General features: G+C 46.9%; 1 protein-coding gene across 1 annotated transcript in view; it reads left to right on the top strand.

Moving 5' to 3' along the window:
- The window catches only part of LOC138300976 (uncharacterized), a 63,966-nt gene that overhangs the window by 29,779 nt on the left and 16,119 nt on the right, over positions 1-18,068 (top strand). The window contains exon 3 of the mRNA XM_069240960.1: positions 5,398-5,457. Coding sequence (XP_069097061.1) covers positions 5,398-5,457 — 60 coding nt within the window. The remainder of the gene's footprint in view (positions 1-5,397; positions 5,458-18,068) is intronic.

Genomic DNA, 18,068 nt, shown 5'->3' with positions numbered 1-18,068 from the left:
CACAGAAGGGGGTTAGATTTAGCCCCTTTGAGCTTCTGTGTATTCACCTTGTAAGGGGACCTCTCAGACTGGTTAAGGAGGGGTGGGAGCAAGCTCCCATGAAGCCTCCCAAGGATGTGGTTAGCTACATGCTGGCTCTATGGAACCATATGGTGAAGATCTGTAAGAAAGCTTCTGGGAACTTGGAGGCCAGCCAGGAGGTGATGAAACACTGATATGACCAGATGGCTGGCTACCCCTGTGGCATTCCAGCCTGGGCTGAAAATGTGGGTGATGGAGCCAGTGAAGCTCAGGGCCCGCCAAGACCATTGGATTGGGCCTTATGAGATAGTTGAAAGGAAGGGGGGATACCACCAACTTTATGAATCTCAAGCCCCCAAACACCATTGAAAGGTCTTCCATGTCAGCTGTCTCAAACCCCACTTTGAAAGGTCTGTCATCATGCTACTGGTATCTGATGATGATGATGATGATGATGAGGAGGAGAGTGATCCTCTCCCTCACCTCTTCTCATCAAAAGAGAAAGATGGGTAGCAAAAGGCGTTGACCTCTCTCCTATCCTGACCCAAGAACAGCAAAGGGACTGTTGTCAATTGTTGGGGCAGTTTGCCTCTGTTTTCCCTCATTCCTGGGCTTACACATCTGTGTAACCATGACATTGATACAGAATACGGCCCTCTGCCAAAAACAAAATATACCGGATGCTTGACAAAGTGAGGGCCAGCATCAAGGAGGAAGCCTCTATGATATTGGTGTTTGGGGTGATTGAGCCTTCCAGATGCCCCTGGTCGAGCCCTGTAGTGCTAGTATCAAAAACTGCCCCAGAACTTCGGTTCCGTGTGAACTACAGCTGGGGGCTCATCTCAGTCAGCAAGACTATTGCTCACGCCATCCCCATAGCTGTTGAGCTCATTGATAGGTTAAGGGCTGCCAAGTTCCAGAGCATTTTTGACCTGACCAGCCTACTGGAAGATTGCCTTAACTGAAGGGGCTAAGGAGAGGACAGTCTTCTCCATCTCAGAGGGCAGGCTTTCAGTTTTAAATGATGCCCTTTGGATTGGAAAAACACCCTTGCCACCTTCCAGAGGCTGGTGGACTGGGTTTTGGCAGGTCTGGTGGCCCTCAGTGGTGCGTACTTAGATGTCATACCTGCCTTCAGTAGCAGCAAAAAGTACCAGGTCTTTCACCTCCAGGAAGTGCTTCAGACTCTGCAGAATGAAGGCCTGACTATCAAGCATAGTAAGTGCCAGATAGGCTCAAGGGTCTGTGGTCTATGTGGGACACCTAGTGGGTATGGGTAAGGTGCAGCCCCTCCAGACCAAAATAGAGACCATTCTGACCTGGGAGCTCCCAAAAATCCAAACTAAGGTGAGAGCCTTCCTGGGCCTCATAGGGGATTTCAGGAGGTTTGTCAAGGGATATAGCACCATTGTTTCCTCCCTTGCCTGAGCTGACTTCCAGGAAAGGTGATCTGGACAGAGGCTTGTCGGAAAGCAGTTGACTCCCTAAAGCAGGCTCTGTGCTCACAGCCCCTGATTTATTATTATTCTTTTTTCTTCCAAGGAATTTATAGTACAAACTGATGCCTTGGAGCGTGACATAGGGGCAACCTGTAGCCGTCATCTCTAGGATGGTACTTCCCAGGAGAGATGAGAACTCCCAGGATGTTGGGTAGTCCTCCCCACTTTCAGCTAGGGTAGGGGGGAAGAGCATGTTAGACCTGTCAGCCTTAGGGCGGTCTTCTCTCAAACCTTTTGCCTGCTTCCCTCCTTTATTTTTTTTTTTATTTTTTTTTTGCTTCTGCTGGCCTTAGGACTCTGCACACTTTCACTGCTAACCATTGCTACAGAGCTTGTGCTCACTCCCCTAAACATAATTTGATTGTCATATACCTGATTGGCATATTTAATTTACTTATAAGTCCATTATAGACCGGTATATCATATACCCAGGGCCTGTAAATTAAATGCTGCTATCGGGCTGCAGCACTTATTGTGCCACCCACTTAAATACCACTTCAAAACATGTTCCAGGCCTGCCATTGCAACCTTAAAACCCGTTTCCAAGCTTTAAACTCCTCTTTAATACACATCACCCCTCAGGTTGGCCCTAGGTAGCAAATAGGGAAGATGCTTTGTAATTAAAAGGGAGCACTTGTACTTTTAAATTTTATATGTTCTGGTCTACTGTGAGGCCTTCCTCTTCCTTAGGATAACATTGAGGATTCCTTATAACATCTAATAAGCTGTAATTCCTGAATGAGAGGAGTTATATGTCATGTTTGGTACCAATGGAATTGTAATGATAAACCCTCTTTGATGGTAAAGTCGAATTGGTCATTACAATTTTGAAATTGCCACTTTTAGAAACATGGCATTTTCCTGCCCTCAACCTTTCGTGTCTGCAGCCTGTCTTGGGTCACATGACTGGGAGAAATTCACCAAATCTGTCAGCAACACCCAATCACACAATAGTGGGAGTAGCTGAGCCTTAGTGGGCCATCCACAGGCAGAACGAGGGTATGGTGGAGCAGAGCACATCCCCACTTCCACCTGAGTAGGCTGTGTCCTCACAATAGGCATAACAACCCTATATTAGTAGTGCAGTCTGCTTGGTGCCAGGACAGGGGCGGAAGAAAATTCTCAGAACTTCGAAGAACCTTTCCAGAAGCTTCTCCCACCTTGTAGGAGCAGTACACCAGGGTATAAAAATGGGGCTGTCAGACCCACACTTCATTTTACTAACAGACCTGCGAAAGGACTCTGAGGACTGCCTGCTGCTGTGACATGCTGTTCTCTCTGCCAGGCTGCTGCTGTACCTGAAAGGACTGCTTTGCTGGCTGGTACCTGCTTTGAATCCTCAGAGGCCAGCCATGCTGTTGAGCCCTGCATCCACACCTGCACCCAGGAATACCAGAAGAGACTCAAAGGGCTTGTTTTCTGGCCCCCTGTTAAGAGCCACAGGTCCATAGCAGGCTCCCACCAACATGAACCTGCACCTGGACCCAGACTGATCCACCAAGAGGTCTCCATCCACTCCTGGACCACATGGTCATTTTCCAAAACTGAGGACTTAGAGAAAATTTGGGAAAAAAGTGCTCAGAGAAGCAGGGGGATACTGGGACCAATCTGCTCGCCTATCCACCCGAGGTACATCGCCGGTTGACTTTGCAGTTCTCACACTACCACCTTCTCTGCATCAGCAAATCCATTTCTGCGGCCCTTCGTTAAAGGGGTATCAGACCTGGTGAAACTGTCTCTGGCTACAGCCCTCTGGTTTGTCCTGCTGGAGATTTGCGACCTCCATCTCAATGACTATCTCAACGACGATGTAAGAATTATTCTTGGAGGCTTCGCTCCTCGCCTATCCGGTGATGAAGGTCCCGCCTTGACAACATCGGCAGCCTTGCCCCTCTGAACTTCTACCTTCTCAGACATTTTCCCTTCAAAATGTTTCTCTTCAGATTTTTCTCAGTCCAAATGTAAGCACTGACTGGCCCCAAACCACTTTTTATCCCAACGTGCTCCGTTGTGGTTGGTCTTAACTTTTGATTTTGCTCCAGGTTAGCACGACCAGATGTCAGATGAGAAAACATGAATTCTTTCACGTGTTATCTTGTTTATATTGGGCTTCTATATAGTGTTTGGTCTCCTGGTGCAGGTGCTAATTATGTTTATCATTCATACAATCGTCCAGTGCGCTGACTGATTTATAGATATATTGCACTCTATAGGCTTACACATCGTCCCCTTTATCCTGAAGGGTCCCAGAATCTAGGGACTGAAACATGTTGCCATTTATTTTGGAGAAGTCACCCAGAACCAAATTGAGTTGAAAGCAATAATATGTGACGTATACCTGGTTAAAACACTAGAAGACTACTTTGTCCCACATATGAAATTGTTCCAGAGGACTAAATTTTGAAAATAGGAACACAGCCACATATCAAATAATTGGAAGACTAAGCAATTTAACTCATGTTGCTCATTTGTTTTGTCTTTGATATTTGTATTTTTAATTTACAAATAATTTGGAAAGTTAATGTTTGCAACAGGCTACACTGGTGAAGTAAAAATCATTTTCAATCATATGTTTGCACTATTATGAAATATAAGCACCTTTTAAATTAGTTGACCTATTATTGTGGATTATTCTTTTTTGACAAAAATGCTGTTACATTTTATTTGAAGTAATGTCTAATACTCGCCAGTGTAAGCCTAGTGATACAGCCTAATTATATAAAATTGTTCTCTAGTTAATGCATATATATATATATATATATATATATATATATATATATATATATATATATACACACACACACAGATGTCTTCAGTTGGCCCTCTTATCTCTTAGGTGCTATATTGAATCTTAAACTTTAAAAATTCATAAACTAGGTTCTACTGATTGGATTTTTGTCGTTTTTATGTCAAATGTATTAAAATGTATTTAAATTGTTTTGACATTTTTTCGTATGTTTTCAATTTATTACTGTTTGTTTGCTGCATAAATACTTTACACATTGCCTCCAAAGTTAAGCCTGACTACTTTGTGTGCCAAGCTACCCAGGGTTAAGCAAAGGTTAATTTTGTGACTTTTTTGCGGTGCACCCGTAAGGGGTTGTAGCTGTTGCTTGACCAGAGCTCACACCCCAATCAACCATCAACCCAATTTCTCACTGAAATCCAGTAGGTTTTACACACAAGTTGTGCATACATTTCTCTTTAGTTCTTTCAATGTTTGATGAATAGGCCTCTTTCATATGATTCAAGATTGCTATGTGGGAATAAATAGATCAAGTTATCTGTCTGCTTCTTTAGTCTACTTTTTTTAAGGTCTATCCACCAACATTTTCAAATATGTATTATTTATTTAAAAGAATGTAACTGGATACTCTTTAAACAGAAGCTCTGAAGAATCCAACAAGGCATTGTTCGGTATATTCTAAATCATTCAGCAAACACACCCTTGTAGTTGGGTCAAGACATGTTGGAGGTTTGCAATTTGACACAATGCCAAATTATTCGATAACTGAAAATATTCTGTTGTAAATATTTTTTTTATTTTTTATATTCAACGAACAATATGTAGACTGGAGAGATATAATATATTTTAGGTGGGCCAAGCTGTTCCCTACCCTTTACTGTTCCAAACTGGACAGAGAGAGAGAGAGTGTGAGAGAGACACAGAGAGACCGATACCGACCCCTTCTTATACCTGCTTCCTCATTATTTCCTATTCTTTATGTTTGCACCTATAGAGGATCTGAGGTTGGGGAGCAACAAACTATCATTCATTTGGTTTCTAATTTGGGGTCTGTTTGCTGGAATATGTCTATCTCTAGCCTGCATGTCATTTGGCTAGTTTTACATTTTACATCTTGTTCTTGTGTTTCAGATGATGTCTGTTCCTGGAGTTTTGGCATTGTTCTCTTCTCAGAGGAAGAACCCAGTCCTGGTATGGTTCTCTAGTTTACTAAAGGCTGCTTCACAATAGCTAATAGCTATGCCTGTTCTAAAGCTGTAGAGCTTAATTAAAATATTATCAACATTTAAGCATTTGCTAGTAAATCCTGTGTTCTCCTACGCTATCAAAACGCATTGTAATTGAATAAAAGAGATTATATGTACTAGAAAGGTAAGAAAAAAATCTGGACTTTAATGAAGTATTCCTTTGTGGACTGTGGAAGCTTCAAAGTGCCGATGCATGTTGTCTATAAGCATCGCTGAACACGAGTCCTTGCAGCTCTGAGTGCTCAAACAGCCAAGGAGTGAGCAAAAGATGTTTATTCATGGTGCCTTTTCGCATTGCATGATATTGTGATATAATGACAAACCAAAGAATACATGCATGGCATTTCGCCATTCAAGAAGGCCATTTAGGAAAACATTCACAGATGCAGTGATGCCAACTATGGGTGTGGGGCCAAGGTCACTTTGCCCCTCCCAGAAAAAAAATCCTGGGAGGAAAAATAGTTCTGCAGGCCTCGTTCAAAATATAGCTCATGGCAACTATTAAGGCTGCCTATGAACTTGCTTGGATGAGTCGGGAGTAAATAGGAAATATATATATATATATATATATATATATATATATATATATATATTTCCCTCAGATTGCTGCAGTGTAATTAGCACAGAGCCTGCATCACCTCACACTGTACACCAACAAGGGAGACTTTGATCACTGCAGTCGATATTGCACCACAGAGGGGCACACAAATCTCAGCAGTAATGTGCAATCTTGTACTTAAAATCTTCAACAGTGAGGAGGCCCTTAGAATGTAGCAATGTGTGAAAGGCTAAATGTGTAAATGTAATAGCACTGTACCAGTGTGGTGGGCCTTACTTGCAGCACTGTAACTTGCAAGCGTGTTCACTCTGCAGCAATTAGAAAGTCATTAGATTACTACAGTGTAAATAGCAGAGTAGAGGCGTTTACTATGTCTGCACACCAGCAGTAGCATAGCCACTGAGTCGTGGGCCCTAGTGCAGGGCAGGAAAAGGGCCCATTGGCTGCTGATAAATTCTAAAATATAGCAAAGATCAGGGTTCAGTGTTCCCCTTAGGCCTCTGGGGCATTTGCCACTGGGCCTGCTGCACCAATTAAAGCTACACTCCTGCACATTAGACGGTGCAGCAGAGTGCAGAAATGGAAGGGCTTCATGCTTCATAGCGTGGATGCCTAAATTAATCTCAGCCGCTGGCAAGTACTCTGGGCCACAATCCATTCCGTGTGGGTTTTTTTTTTTTGGTATTTATTTTTTTATTCCCACCATACCGCCGGAGACAGGAAGCAGCCATGTGCAATTCAGCTGAGGTCCTGCTCCATAAATAAGGAACAAATCAGAACTCCGGGTAAACACCTAGTATTTAAGGCCTGAGTAAGTGCTCTTCAGCATCTCAAGGAACAAAAAAAGTTCACCCGAGACTGTTAAAATTAGGACTTCTGCGAGGACTGGACACATTAGTTAGCCACACTTGTGGATCAGTGCCTCTGCAGGAACATCAGCATAGCAGCTTTAGAATAATGGTTGTGAGTATGGAATGAGACTGGAATCCATTACAACAGATTATGCTCAAAAGTAGGCATGCTGAAAACTAATGTGTTATACCAAACACATGTCCACATCCTATTAAACTGAAATATTTAGCCTTGAATCCCTTTGTTGCACTGGCTGTATGTAAAAATATTGTAGCAAAGTTACTGCAGTATGTACTTTAGCTTTTGGACCGTCACACTCCTTTCTTCTTCTAAATATACAAATGATCAGAAAAGACACCAGCTATGAAAAAAAAATTATCATGTAGTGTGAGGCCACATTTGCATAAGTGAATTCACCCTATATACATAACTAGACTAAATAACAGGAGGATCTCTTCACCAGTAAATTAATTTATCTGTGTACTGAGACCCAGGCATTTGTACCATGATGAAACTAAAACCACTGAAGATTCATTTCACACAGGAACCCGAGATCACGGTGAACAGTTTGATATGCCATTCCTCTATTTTGTGTACAAATAGGAGGTGTACATCAAAGCATGTAATGATCTCTTATTATTCATTCATGGTGCAGATAAACCTTATGGTTTACGTTTCATTTTGATAATGAGGTCCAGATGTATTACATAATACTCACATCTACCCCAAAAGCCTTGTGGCAATTTAATAAAAAAATGGTGATCTTAATTTTATCCTTGTAACATCAATATGAAATGGAGCCATCGCCTTTCATCACAGATGCAACAAGACTTCATCAGGGCTCTAGCCTTGGTTGAATCCTAATCCTTTTCTCACAATTGATAGTCAGTTCTCTCCAATGTCATTGAGAATTCAGTCTCATCTATACAATACACTATCATGCTACTATTACATCCTCACGCAGTATGTAGTGCAGGGGATTGCTCTGTTAAAATAGGAGTCAGCTTGAGTATTAGCGCAGAATAAAAGAGTTCAAAGTTTTCAGCTCCAAGTAGTAAAATATACACAAGTTTGAATTTTCAAGACATTGGACAGCAATGCTGTTGTGCTGAAGTAGACTCACCTGGGCATCTAGGATGGTGACGTGTACCAACTTTCCACCACTTGCAGAAGACTCAATGAAAAATGGGTCCCACCAGGGCGCTCGATATCATCTAAGCTAGCTTTCTGGAGAATGCCTTGATATTTGTGGACTATTTTGTTTCCCTTCATGAAGGACTTGAGTTCTACTTTAAGGACACTACAGATTTTATGAAAGACATAGAGTGTATCCAGTAGGAAGAGAATTGTCTGATAACTTTAGATGTGACCAGTCTATATGCTTTTATCTCCCACAAACAGGGTCTAAGAGCAGGAGGCAACCACTGAAGTGTTTTTTTTTTTTTTTTTTTTTTTTTTTTTTTTTTTTTTAAATAACCACATGATCTTGGAACTGATAGCATTCTGTTTTGAATAATAACATATTTCTTTTCGCAGGACAATCATACCAGTAGCAAAAGGGGAGCACGATGGGCACATACTTTTCCCCAGCTATGCAAATGTATTTGTGGGCTAATGGGAGAGGCACATAGCCTGGGTGGAGGAGAATGACAACTGAGTGGAGAATGTTATTCTATGGGTGCATTACCTTGATGATCTTTTTATAGTAAGGAGGGGCACACGTGAGGCAGCTGTGAGGCATATTTAGAGATTGAATGATAATTCTTTGAATCTCCATTTCACTAGTCACAGCAGTGAGATTTCAATTCCTTTTCTGGATTTGTTGGTGTACGTACAGGGCATTCAGTTAAATACAACGCTGTATCGTAAACAGACAGCTGGCAGTTCTATATTGCATGCTAAATGCCAGCATTCTCAGTCTGATGGCAAGTATACAGATTGAGTTGCTGCGTATTAAACACAACTGTTCATCACCTACTGAATATGTTGAAGCAGAGAAGGATGCACTGACTAGATTCAATCAAAGAGGCTATTCCAGGAAGGTACTGAATCGGGCAGTAGAAAAGGTGCATTCCATTGATAGACAACAGTTATTACAGAGGGCTATAGGCAGAGGACAGGATAATGATGCAGTGAGGCTGAACCCAAGTTTTTTGGTGGATCCTACACATCTTCACAAGATTCTCAAAAGGAGTTGGAAGATGATAAAGGCTGACCTGGAAATAGATCGTAGCATGATCTCTGCCCCACAGGTTACCTATAAAAAGAGCAAATCACCGAAGGACATGTTGGTTCATAGCCACTTCAGTGACTTTAAGAGAGCGAAACGTTTGGCCAAAGGATTTTGATTTTACCCCTGTATGTGCTGTAAAACATGTTAATTGAGCACAAAAGTGAAGTGCCAAGGAAACGAGTGAGGAAACTCCTCAACAAATTGTTGAACTATAATTCCAGTTTTGTGGTGTATTGTTTCCTTTGCCCATGTGATAAGAAGTATGTAGGAAGAACGGTGCATGAAGCTAAAAAGAGAATTTTCGAACACATGCATGCGATTAAGAATGGGGATAAATCGTACCCAGTGCCCAGACACTTTCAAATGAGGCATAACAGTATGATAAAAATGTTCGCGATGACCAGGTCCCAAGAGATGAGGGGAGGTGACACGATTCGTATTGTGAGAAAATTAGACTCGTGCTACATCACTGAATTGCAGACCACGACCCCTGGCTGATTGAAGTTCCATATATATTCCACCCGCCAGAGCTAGTGCACTCTGGAAACATGAGGCAAACTGCCATCCACTGGGAAGGCGGTAGATACGTTTTTGAAATGTTATTTGATTGGTGTGTTCACTTTAAATGTAGTTTTTCTAATATCCGTGAATTAGAAATTTCATATATCATGAATATTGAGTAGATTGTTTGGTTTTGATCGGTGAACACCCATATTTTGAACAAATACACGCAACTTATTATGCCATTTGTACAGGTTAAGGTGGTCGCTTAGGTGATTTTATGGGCCATTGAGCGCTAAGTTTATGAAAATAACTTCTGTATTTAAATGACGAAAGGACACCGGCTGCTTTGTCAATGATAAAAGCTGAGCACCGAAATGCGTTTGTCAAAGCTTTGTTACTGTTTGGCAGTTTTTTATATCTATCTATATCACGGCCGCTTTCACTTGTGTCATTTATGTATGGAACTGTGCACAAGTGCTTGAGATGAAGAGGTGGCACTATATGAAGAATCCAGGAAAGTAGAAGGTCACCAGAATTCATGTGACTGAGTTATCTGGATGTGACCACTCTATCTAGAGGAGGAGCTTGTTGTTTGATCATTGTTCACTGCAAATAATTATCTGAGCAAAATCAGATAACAAACCCCAGGTCCTGACACATTCAAAATGTCCAGCCATAGATCTCTTCTGGCTACCACCAACATGTGCTTCAGCACCAAACTCCTATCATGCTTGTAGCAGCAACTCTGAATGCTCCTGGGCCTGTATTACCTATAGGGCGCACTTTTGTTGTTTGTGCCAGAGTGCAACTTAAAGCAGGTGCACCGGGTGCAAACAGGGAAACTGTGTCCTATTAGGAAGAATGTGTGGCCCTTGGGGCAGCCGCGAAATCGTGCTTGAGCCCCCCCCGCAACCCAGCAGTACATTCAAGAGAAATACTAAGCAGCTGTTTAAAAGCTGCTCTGTATTTCTCTGTGCAGGTAGCAAGCCACCTGCACTTTTCAGAGGGATTAGAGCACCCTTTGCAGGAGGGTGCAGTGGTTCACTGCACCTGCCTGCAAAGGGGTGTCTATGGGGTCCATGGGACCTTTTTTTTCATCCCTCAAGAGGGCTGCCTTTAGAAGGCACACTGAGAATGCACCATCTAAAGGCAAGTTTGCTTCTGCACCTATGTTGGTAATACGAAGTAGATGAAAAGTGATTCTTTCATTTGCATGGCCCTGGGCCTACATGCAAATGAGGGAACACCCTCTGATAATAGCACTAGCGTTATATGTGTTTCTGTGCGATCTGTATTACAGAAGAGGCCACCCAAGCATCTGGGTCCCTTCTGTAATACCAAAGTGACCCGAGGGACAAGCAGGTGCAAATGCCCGTTGTGCCCCCAAGGCACTGTGTATATTACAGCCCGATGCTTCCTTCTTTCATTTCATTTTTTTCAAGTGAATAGACCTCTCCATTACCTGCATTAGCACTTATCTGGTCAGCTTACATTCACAAGTGGCACTCACCCCAGCAGGGAAGTTGCCTCCAGATATGGCCTGTGCAATTGTTCAGCTGCTGGAACCATGTAGGTTACAGCACCACAGTAACTGGCAAGGCACCATGGCAGGCTACCTAATATTTAGGTGCAACTTACTTATCTCATCCCTACACACCCAACCGATGTTTCCCACGCCATGACTCACTTGAAAAACACTCCTTTACCTACATTTGCCATCACTGACCGTACCCTTTCCTACATTGTGCAAGTTCACTCTTCATTCATTGTGTACAAGTCCAGAGTAACATACACATGTACTGTAGAAGCCATGTTAGGTTAGGCTAGGGTAGGTCGCTCCCCCTGCCGCTGCAGCTCCTCCAGGTTCCTGAGACCCACCTCACAGTAAGTACCCCCCCCTCCCAGCCCCTCGCTCTGCCCCGCGCTACTCACCCTCTCTCCTGCTTCTTTTCTTCTTTTCTTCTTCTCTGTTCTTCTGTTCTTCCTCCTCGCTCCTCGTCTGTAATCTTCTGTACTCTTCTTTCCCCCGTCTTCACTCTTCTTCTCTTCTTCCTTATCTTCTTCTGTGGTCTTCTGCCCTCTGTTCTTCGTTTTTCTGTATCTTCTTCTGTGTTCTTCTGTGTTCTTCCGGTCTTCCTTTCTTCTCTCCTTCCGGTCTTCTGATCTTCCTTTCTTCTCTCCTTCCTTTCTTCTCTCCTTCCGGTCTTCTTCTGGTCTTCGGCTCTTCTGCCTCCTCCGTCCTCTTCTCCCCGCGCCTGCCCTCCTGCTCCTGCCTCATCCCCCTCCCCCACTCGCATCCCCCTTTCTATCTCTCCTATCTAACCCGTTCACTATCTACCTCCCTCACTCCTCCTATCTACCTATCTCTCTATCTCTCTATCCCACTAACTCCCTCACTCTCCACCTCCTCCTATCTTCCTATCTCTCTATCTATTTCCCTATCTATCGATTTCCCTATCTATTTTCTCTATCTATTTCTCTATCTCTCCCCCCCTCACCCTCTCTATTACCTGTCTTCCTATCCTCTCACTCTACCTCTCACCCTCACCCCCCTCTACAACCCCCTCCCCTATCTTCTCAACCCTACTCCTATCTTTCTCCCTTATCTCCTAAACCTCCTAACACTCACCCCCTCCACCTTAAACCCCCCTCCCCCAGCTCTTCTCACTCTACCCCCCCCCCCTCCCTCGCGCTTTCCCGCCCCGACCTCCTGCACGCCCCCGCCCCCCAGCTCCCATTCGCCCCCACCTGACCCCTCCCCCCCCCCCCTCCTACCTCCTATGGCGGCCGCTGCGCGACAGTGGTAGCGACCCTTGACCCAAGGGTAGGTCGCGCCCCCTGCCGCTGCAGCTCCTCCAGGTTCCTGAGTTCCTGATTTCCTGAGACCCACCTCACAGTAAGTACCCCCCCCCTCCCAGCCCCTCGCTCTGCCCGCGCTACTCACCCTCTCTCCTGCTTCTTTTCTTCTTTTCTTCTTTTCTTCTTCTCTGTTCTTCTGTTCTTCCTCCTCGCTCCTCGTCTGTAATCTTCTTCTGTACTCTTCTTTCCCCCGTCTTCACTCTTCTTCTCTTCTTCCTCATCTTCTTCTGTGGTCTTCTGCCCTCTGTTCTTCGTTTTTCTGTATCTTCTTCTGTGTTCTTCTGTGTTCTTCTGTGTTCTTCTGTGTTCTTCTGTGTTCTTCTGTGTTCTTCTGTGTTCTTCTGTGTTCTTCTGGTCTTCCTTTCTTCTCTCCTTCCGGTCTTCGGCTCTTCTGCTCTTCGGCTCTTCGGCTCTTCGGCTCTTCTGCCTCCTCCGTCCTCTTCTCCCCGCGCCTGCCCTCCTGCTCCTGCCTCATCCCCCTCCCCCACTCGCATCCCCCTCTCTATCTCTCCTATCTAACCCGTTCACTATCTACCTCCCTCACTCCTCCTATCTACCTATCTCTCTATCTCTCTATCCCACTATCTAACTCCCTCACTCTCCACCTCCTCCTATCTTTCTATCTCTCCATCCCACTATCCAACTCCCTCACTCTCCACCTCCTCCTATCTTTCTATCTCTCTATCCCACTATCTAACTCCCTCACTCTCCACCTCCTCCTATCTTTCTCTCTCTATCCCACTATCTAACTCCCTCACTCTCCACCTCCTCCTATCTTTCTATCTCTCTATCCCACTATCTAACTCCCTCACTCTCCACCTCCTCCTATCTTCCTATCTCTCTATCTATTTCCCTATCTATCGATTTCCCTATCTATTTTCTCTATCTATTTCTATATCTCTCCCCCCCTCCCTCACCCCCTCTATTACCTATCTTCCTATCCTCTCACTCTACCTCTCACCCTCACCCACCTCTACAACCCCCCCTCCCCTATCTTCTCAACCCTACTCCTATCTTTCTCCCTTATCTCCTAAACCTCCTAACACTCACCCCCCTCCACCCTTAAACCCCCCCTCCCCCAGCTCTTCTCACTTTACCTGTCCCCCCCCCCCCTCGCGCTTTCCCGGCGCGACCTCCTGCACGCCCCCGCCCCCCAGCTCCCATTCGCCCCCACCTGACCCCTCCCCCCCTCCTACCTCATATGGCGGCCGCTGCGCGACTGCGCAGCGGGCGCCCCGGAGGCGCGCCAGAGGCAAGCCCGTCTGCGCCCGTCCGTGCCTGGCCCACGCCCAGCGCCACGACCCCTGGTCCCCAGCTCTCCCAAGCCCCGCTGACCTGCTACGACCCCACCACCCTCCACGCCCTCAACCCAGGACACTCCAACACCTGCTTCCAAGCTCACCCCAAACGCACCCATGGACCCTTCGCCTGCAACTCCTGCAAACGCACCTTCCACCACGCAACAACCACGACCACAAGCCCACGCGCCATTAACCACCTCAAGTGCATCCTAGTCAACGCTCGCTCCGTCCACAAACACGCCATTGAACTCTGGGACCTCCTGGACTCCATAGCACCGGACGTCGCCTTCATCACGGAGACCTGGATGAACGCCTCCTCGGCCCCTGACATCGCCACTGCCATCCCCGAAGGCTACAAGATCTCCAGAAAAGACCGCACCAACCAGGTAGGAGGAGGTATCGCCATCGTCTTCAAAGACTCCATCAGCGTCACCACCTCCACCGAAGACACCCCTCTCGCCGCTGAACACCTGCATTTTCAGATTCGCACCGATCCGAGGACCACCCTCAGAGAATCCCTCGTCTACCGTCCTCCCGGGCCACGCGCCCCTTTCAGCGACGCCATCGCCGACTTCATCTCCCCGCACGCCCTCGCCTCGCCGGACTACATCCTCCTAGGTGACCTCAACTTCCATCTGGAACAAAACAACGACCCCAACACCACCACCCTGCTCGCCAACCTCGGCCTCAAACAACTGGTGAACACCGCCACCCACATCGCCGGACACACGCTTTACCCCATCTTCTCCGCCAGCAAACACGTCTTCTTCAGCCACGCCTCCGCCCTACACTGGACCGACCACAGCTGCGTCCACTTCACATTCCGACGCGAGACCCGCCACCTCCGCACCCAACCCATCCCTCGTCGACAGTGGAACAAGATCCTCGAAGAGCAACTCTTCTCCGCACTCGCCGCCAACCAACCCACCCTCACCACTGACCCCAACGACGCAGCCCTCAACCTCACAAACTGGATCTCCAACTGCGCAGACATCCTTGCTCCCCTCAAACGCACGCATCGACAGACCAACACCAAAAAACCTCTCTGGTTCTCTGACACCCTCAAAGAATCAAAGAAAACTTGTCGCGCCCTTGAGAAAGCCTGGCGCAAGGACCGCACCGCTGACAACATGACCGCCCTCAAGAACGCTACCCGCGAACACCACCACCTGATCCGCGCTGCCAAAAGGAACTTTTTCACCGACAGACTGGACAAAAACAGACACAACAGCAGAGAACTCTTCAGCATCGTCAAGGAGTTCTCCAACCCCAGCGCCAACGCCGTCACGCCCTCACAGGATCTGTGCGAATCCCTCGCCACTTTCTTCCATCGCAAGATTAGCGACCTCCACGACAGCTTCGGACACCAGACCCAACCATACACCACCGAACCGGCATCCACGGCCATCACCCTCAACAACTGGTCCCACATCAACACGGAAGAAACCAAATCCATCATGAACTCTATCCACTCCGGTGCCCCTTCGGACCCCTGCCCGCACTTCATCTTTAACAAAGCCGATGACATCATCGCCCCGCACCTCCAGACCGTCATCAACTCTTCTTTTTCTTCTGCTACCTTCCCCGAATGCTGGAAACACGCCGAAGTCAACGCCCTACTAAAGAAACCTACGGCTGACCCGAGCGACCTAAAAAACTTCCGCCCCATCTCTCTTCTGCCTTTCCCAGCCAAAGTAATAGAGAAGACCGTCAACAAACAGCTGACCACCTTCCTGGAAGACAACAACCTGCTCGACCCCTCACAAACCGGATTCTGAACCAACCACAGCACTGAAACCGCCCTCATCTCAGTCACTGACGACATCAGAACCCTGATGGACAACGGTGAAACAGTCGCCCTCATTCTGCTCGACCTCTCGGCTGCCTTTGACACCGTCTGTCACCGCACCCTAATCACCCGCCTCCGCTCCACTGGGATCCAAGGCCAGGCCCTGGACTGGATCGCCTCCTTCCTCTCAAACCGTTCCCAAAGAGTTTACCTCCCTCCGTTTCGCTTAGAACCCACCGAGATCATCTGCAGCGTACCCCAAGGCTCATCACTCAGCCCGACACTCTTCAATGTCTATATGAGCCCCCTCGCCAACATCGTACGCAAGCACGACATCATCATCACCTCCTACGCCGACGACACCCAACTTATACACTCCCTCACCAAGGACCCCGCCAGCGCCAAGACCAACCTACAAGAGGGGTATGAAGGACGTCGCAGATTGGATGAGGCTCAGCTGCCTAAAGCTGAACTCTGAAAAAACTGAAGTCCTCATCCTCGGCAACACCCCGTCTGCCTGGGACGACTCCTGGTGGCCCACGGCCCTCGGCACCGCACCGACCCCCCACAGACCACCACGCCCGCAACCTCGGCTTAATCTTGGACCCTCTTCTCACCATGACCAAGCAAGTCAACGCCGTGTCCTCTGCCTGCTTCCTCACCCTCCGCATGCTCCGCAAGATCTTCCGCTGGATCCCCGCCGACACCAGAAAAACCGTGACCCACGGCAACACCCTCTACGCCGGGACCACAGCCAAACTCCAAAATCGCCTGCAACGCATTCAAAACGCCTCGGCCCGCCTCATCCTCGACATACCCCGCAGCAGCCACATCTCCGCACACCTGAGACACCTGCATTGGCTCCCTGTCAGCAAAAGGATCACCTTCCGACTTCTCACCCACGCACACAAAGCCCTCTACGACAAGGGACCGGAATACCTCAACAGACGCCTCAGCTTCTACGTCCCCACCCGCCTCCTCCGCTCCTCTGGCCTCGCACTCGCTGCTGTCCCTCGCATCCGCCGCTCCACGGCGGGTGGGAGATCTTTCTCCTTCCTGGCGGCCAAGACCTGGAACTCCCTCCCCACCAGCCTCAGGACCACCCAGGACCACTCCGCTTTCCGGAGACTCCTAAAGACCTGGCTGTTCGAACCGCGATAACCCCCCCCCCCCCCGCTTTTTCCCCTAGCGCCTTGAGACCCGCACGGGTGAGTAGCGCGCTTTATAAATGTTAATGATTTGATTTGATGTTATGTGTTAGCCTGAACATGTAGTGTCTGTTAACATGAATGTAGGGTGTGGATTACAGTAATGTAGGCCAGCGACCTACTCAACAACTTACCCCTTTCAAAACATAGAGGTCTGACATTAATCTGCACAGCTGTGTATTGGGGTCAAAGTGGGTTTAGTAAGAATGAGATTGTGCAAGATTGAAGTTGTGCTAAACATGGAATAAAACCGGGAGTAGGGAACTGGGTATAGGCTGTGAAAGGGCATGGGCATAAGTTACATGGTGAATATGTAAGAAGAAACCAAGAAATGCAGGAATGAGCAGGGAGAAATGAAATGAAATAAAATGCATAGTCCTGATGACTGAGAGGAACACACTCTACCCACCATGCATAATCTAGGAAGATGAGAGAAACACCAGACCATGTATTAGATAGAAGAATCTGCTTCACTTGACTTCTACGTTGCAGTGGTTTCAATTGCTCTTACTGGGTCCTTGTTGTCCACCATTTCCACCACTAGCGCCTGTAAGGGTGCAGGTGTGGTAGATGTTCACAGGGTGAGGTTTTGGAAACTTTGAATGAGCCATTGGACAGGATACCAGTTGCCTCATTTTGATTGTCTGAAAACTGGAATTGCGGCTGGCCACTGGCCCTGGTGGCTGCCACTCTTAGACCACTCTTAGTGGATTGACTCCGAAGTCTCCAGTGACCTGGGTTGTGTCCTCCCGTGCTGTGAACCCAGCTTGTTGAATGTCTCCAATTTTTGGAAGTACACCTTTGAAACAGTGATGATGGGTCTGACTTTTTGAAGAGAAGGTGCTGGGGCAAAAAACATATTCTTGGTATTTCCAGTGCAAACCGATGGAGAAGTGCCCTGAAAAGAGGTACCCAAGCCAGGGAAGGGTTGCTATCCTCACCTAGATTTGGTTGTACTGGGGCAACCCTTTCCTTCACTGGTACAAACTGACCCAAGCTGGCTCCCTGGCTTGTGTGAGTGCAAGGTCCTCTTCATGCCTGTCTCTCTGAATCCCATTTGGATGAATGAGTATCCTGTCTTGGCATTTATCTGAAACTCACTCTTGCTGATAATCCTGTTATATCCTGGGCACAGTGCATTCAGCACCTGATGGTGCTTGCTCCGGTGTATTTAGCAACAGTTGTGGATTCAACTCCTGCCCCATAAATGCACCCTGGTGGGAGCACAAAAACTCAATTCATCTGCCACT

This window comes from Pleurodeles waltl, chromosome 1_2 (assembly GCF_031143425.1).
Source record: "Pleurodeles waltl isolate 20211129_DDA chromosome 1_2, aPleWal1.hap1.20221129, whole genome shotgun sequence".
Lineage (NCBI taxonomy): Eukaryota > Metazoa > Chordata > Amphibia > Caudata > Salamandridae > Pleurodeles > Pleurodeles waltl.
The sequence above is the reverse complement of the archived record's forward strand: the minus strand, read 5'-3'. Positions and strand labels throughout refer to the sequence as shown.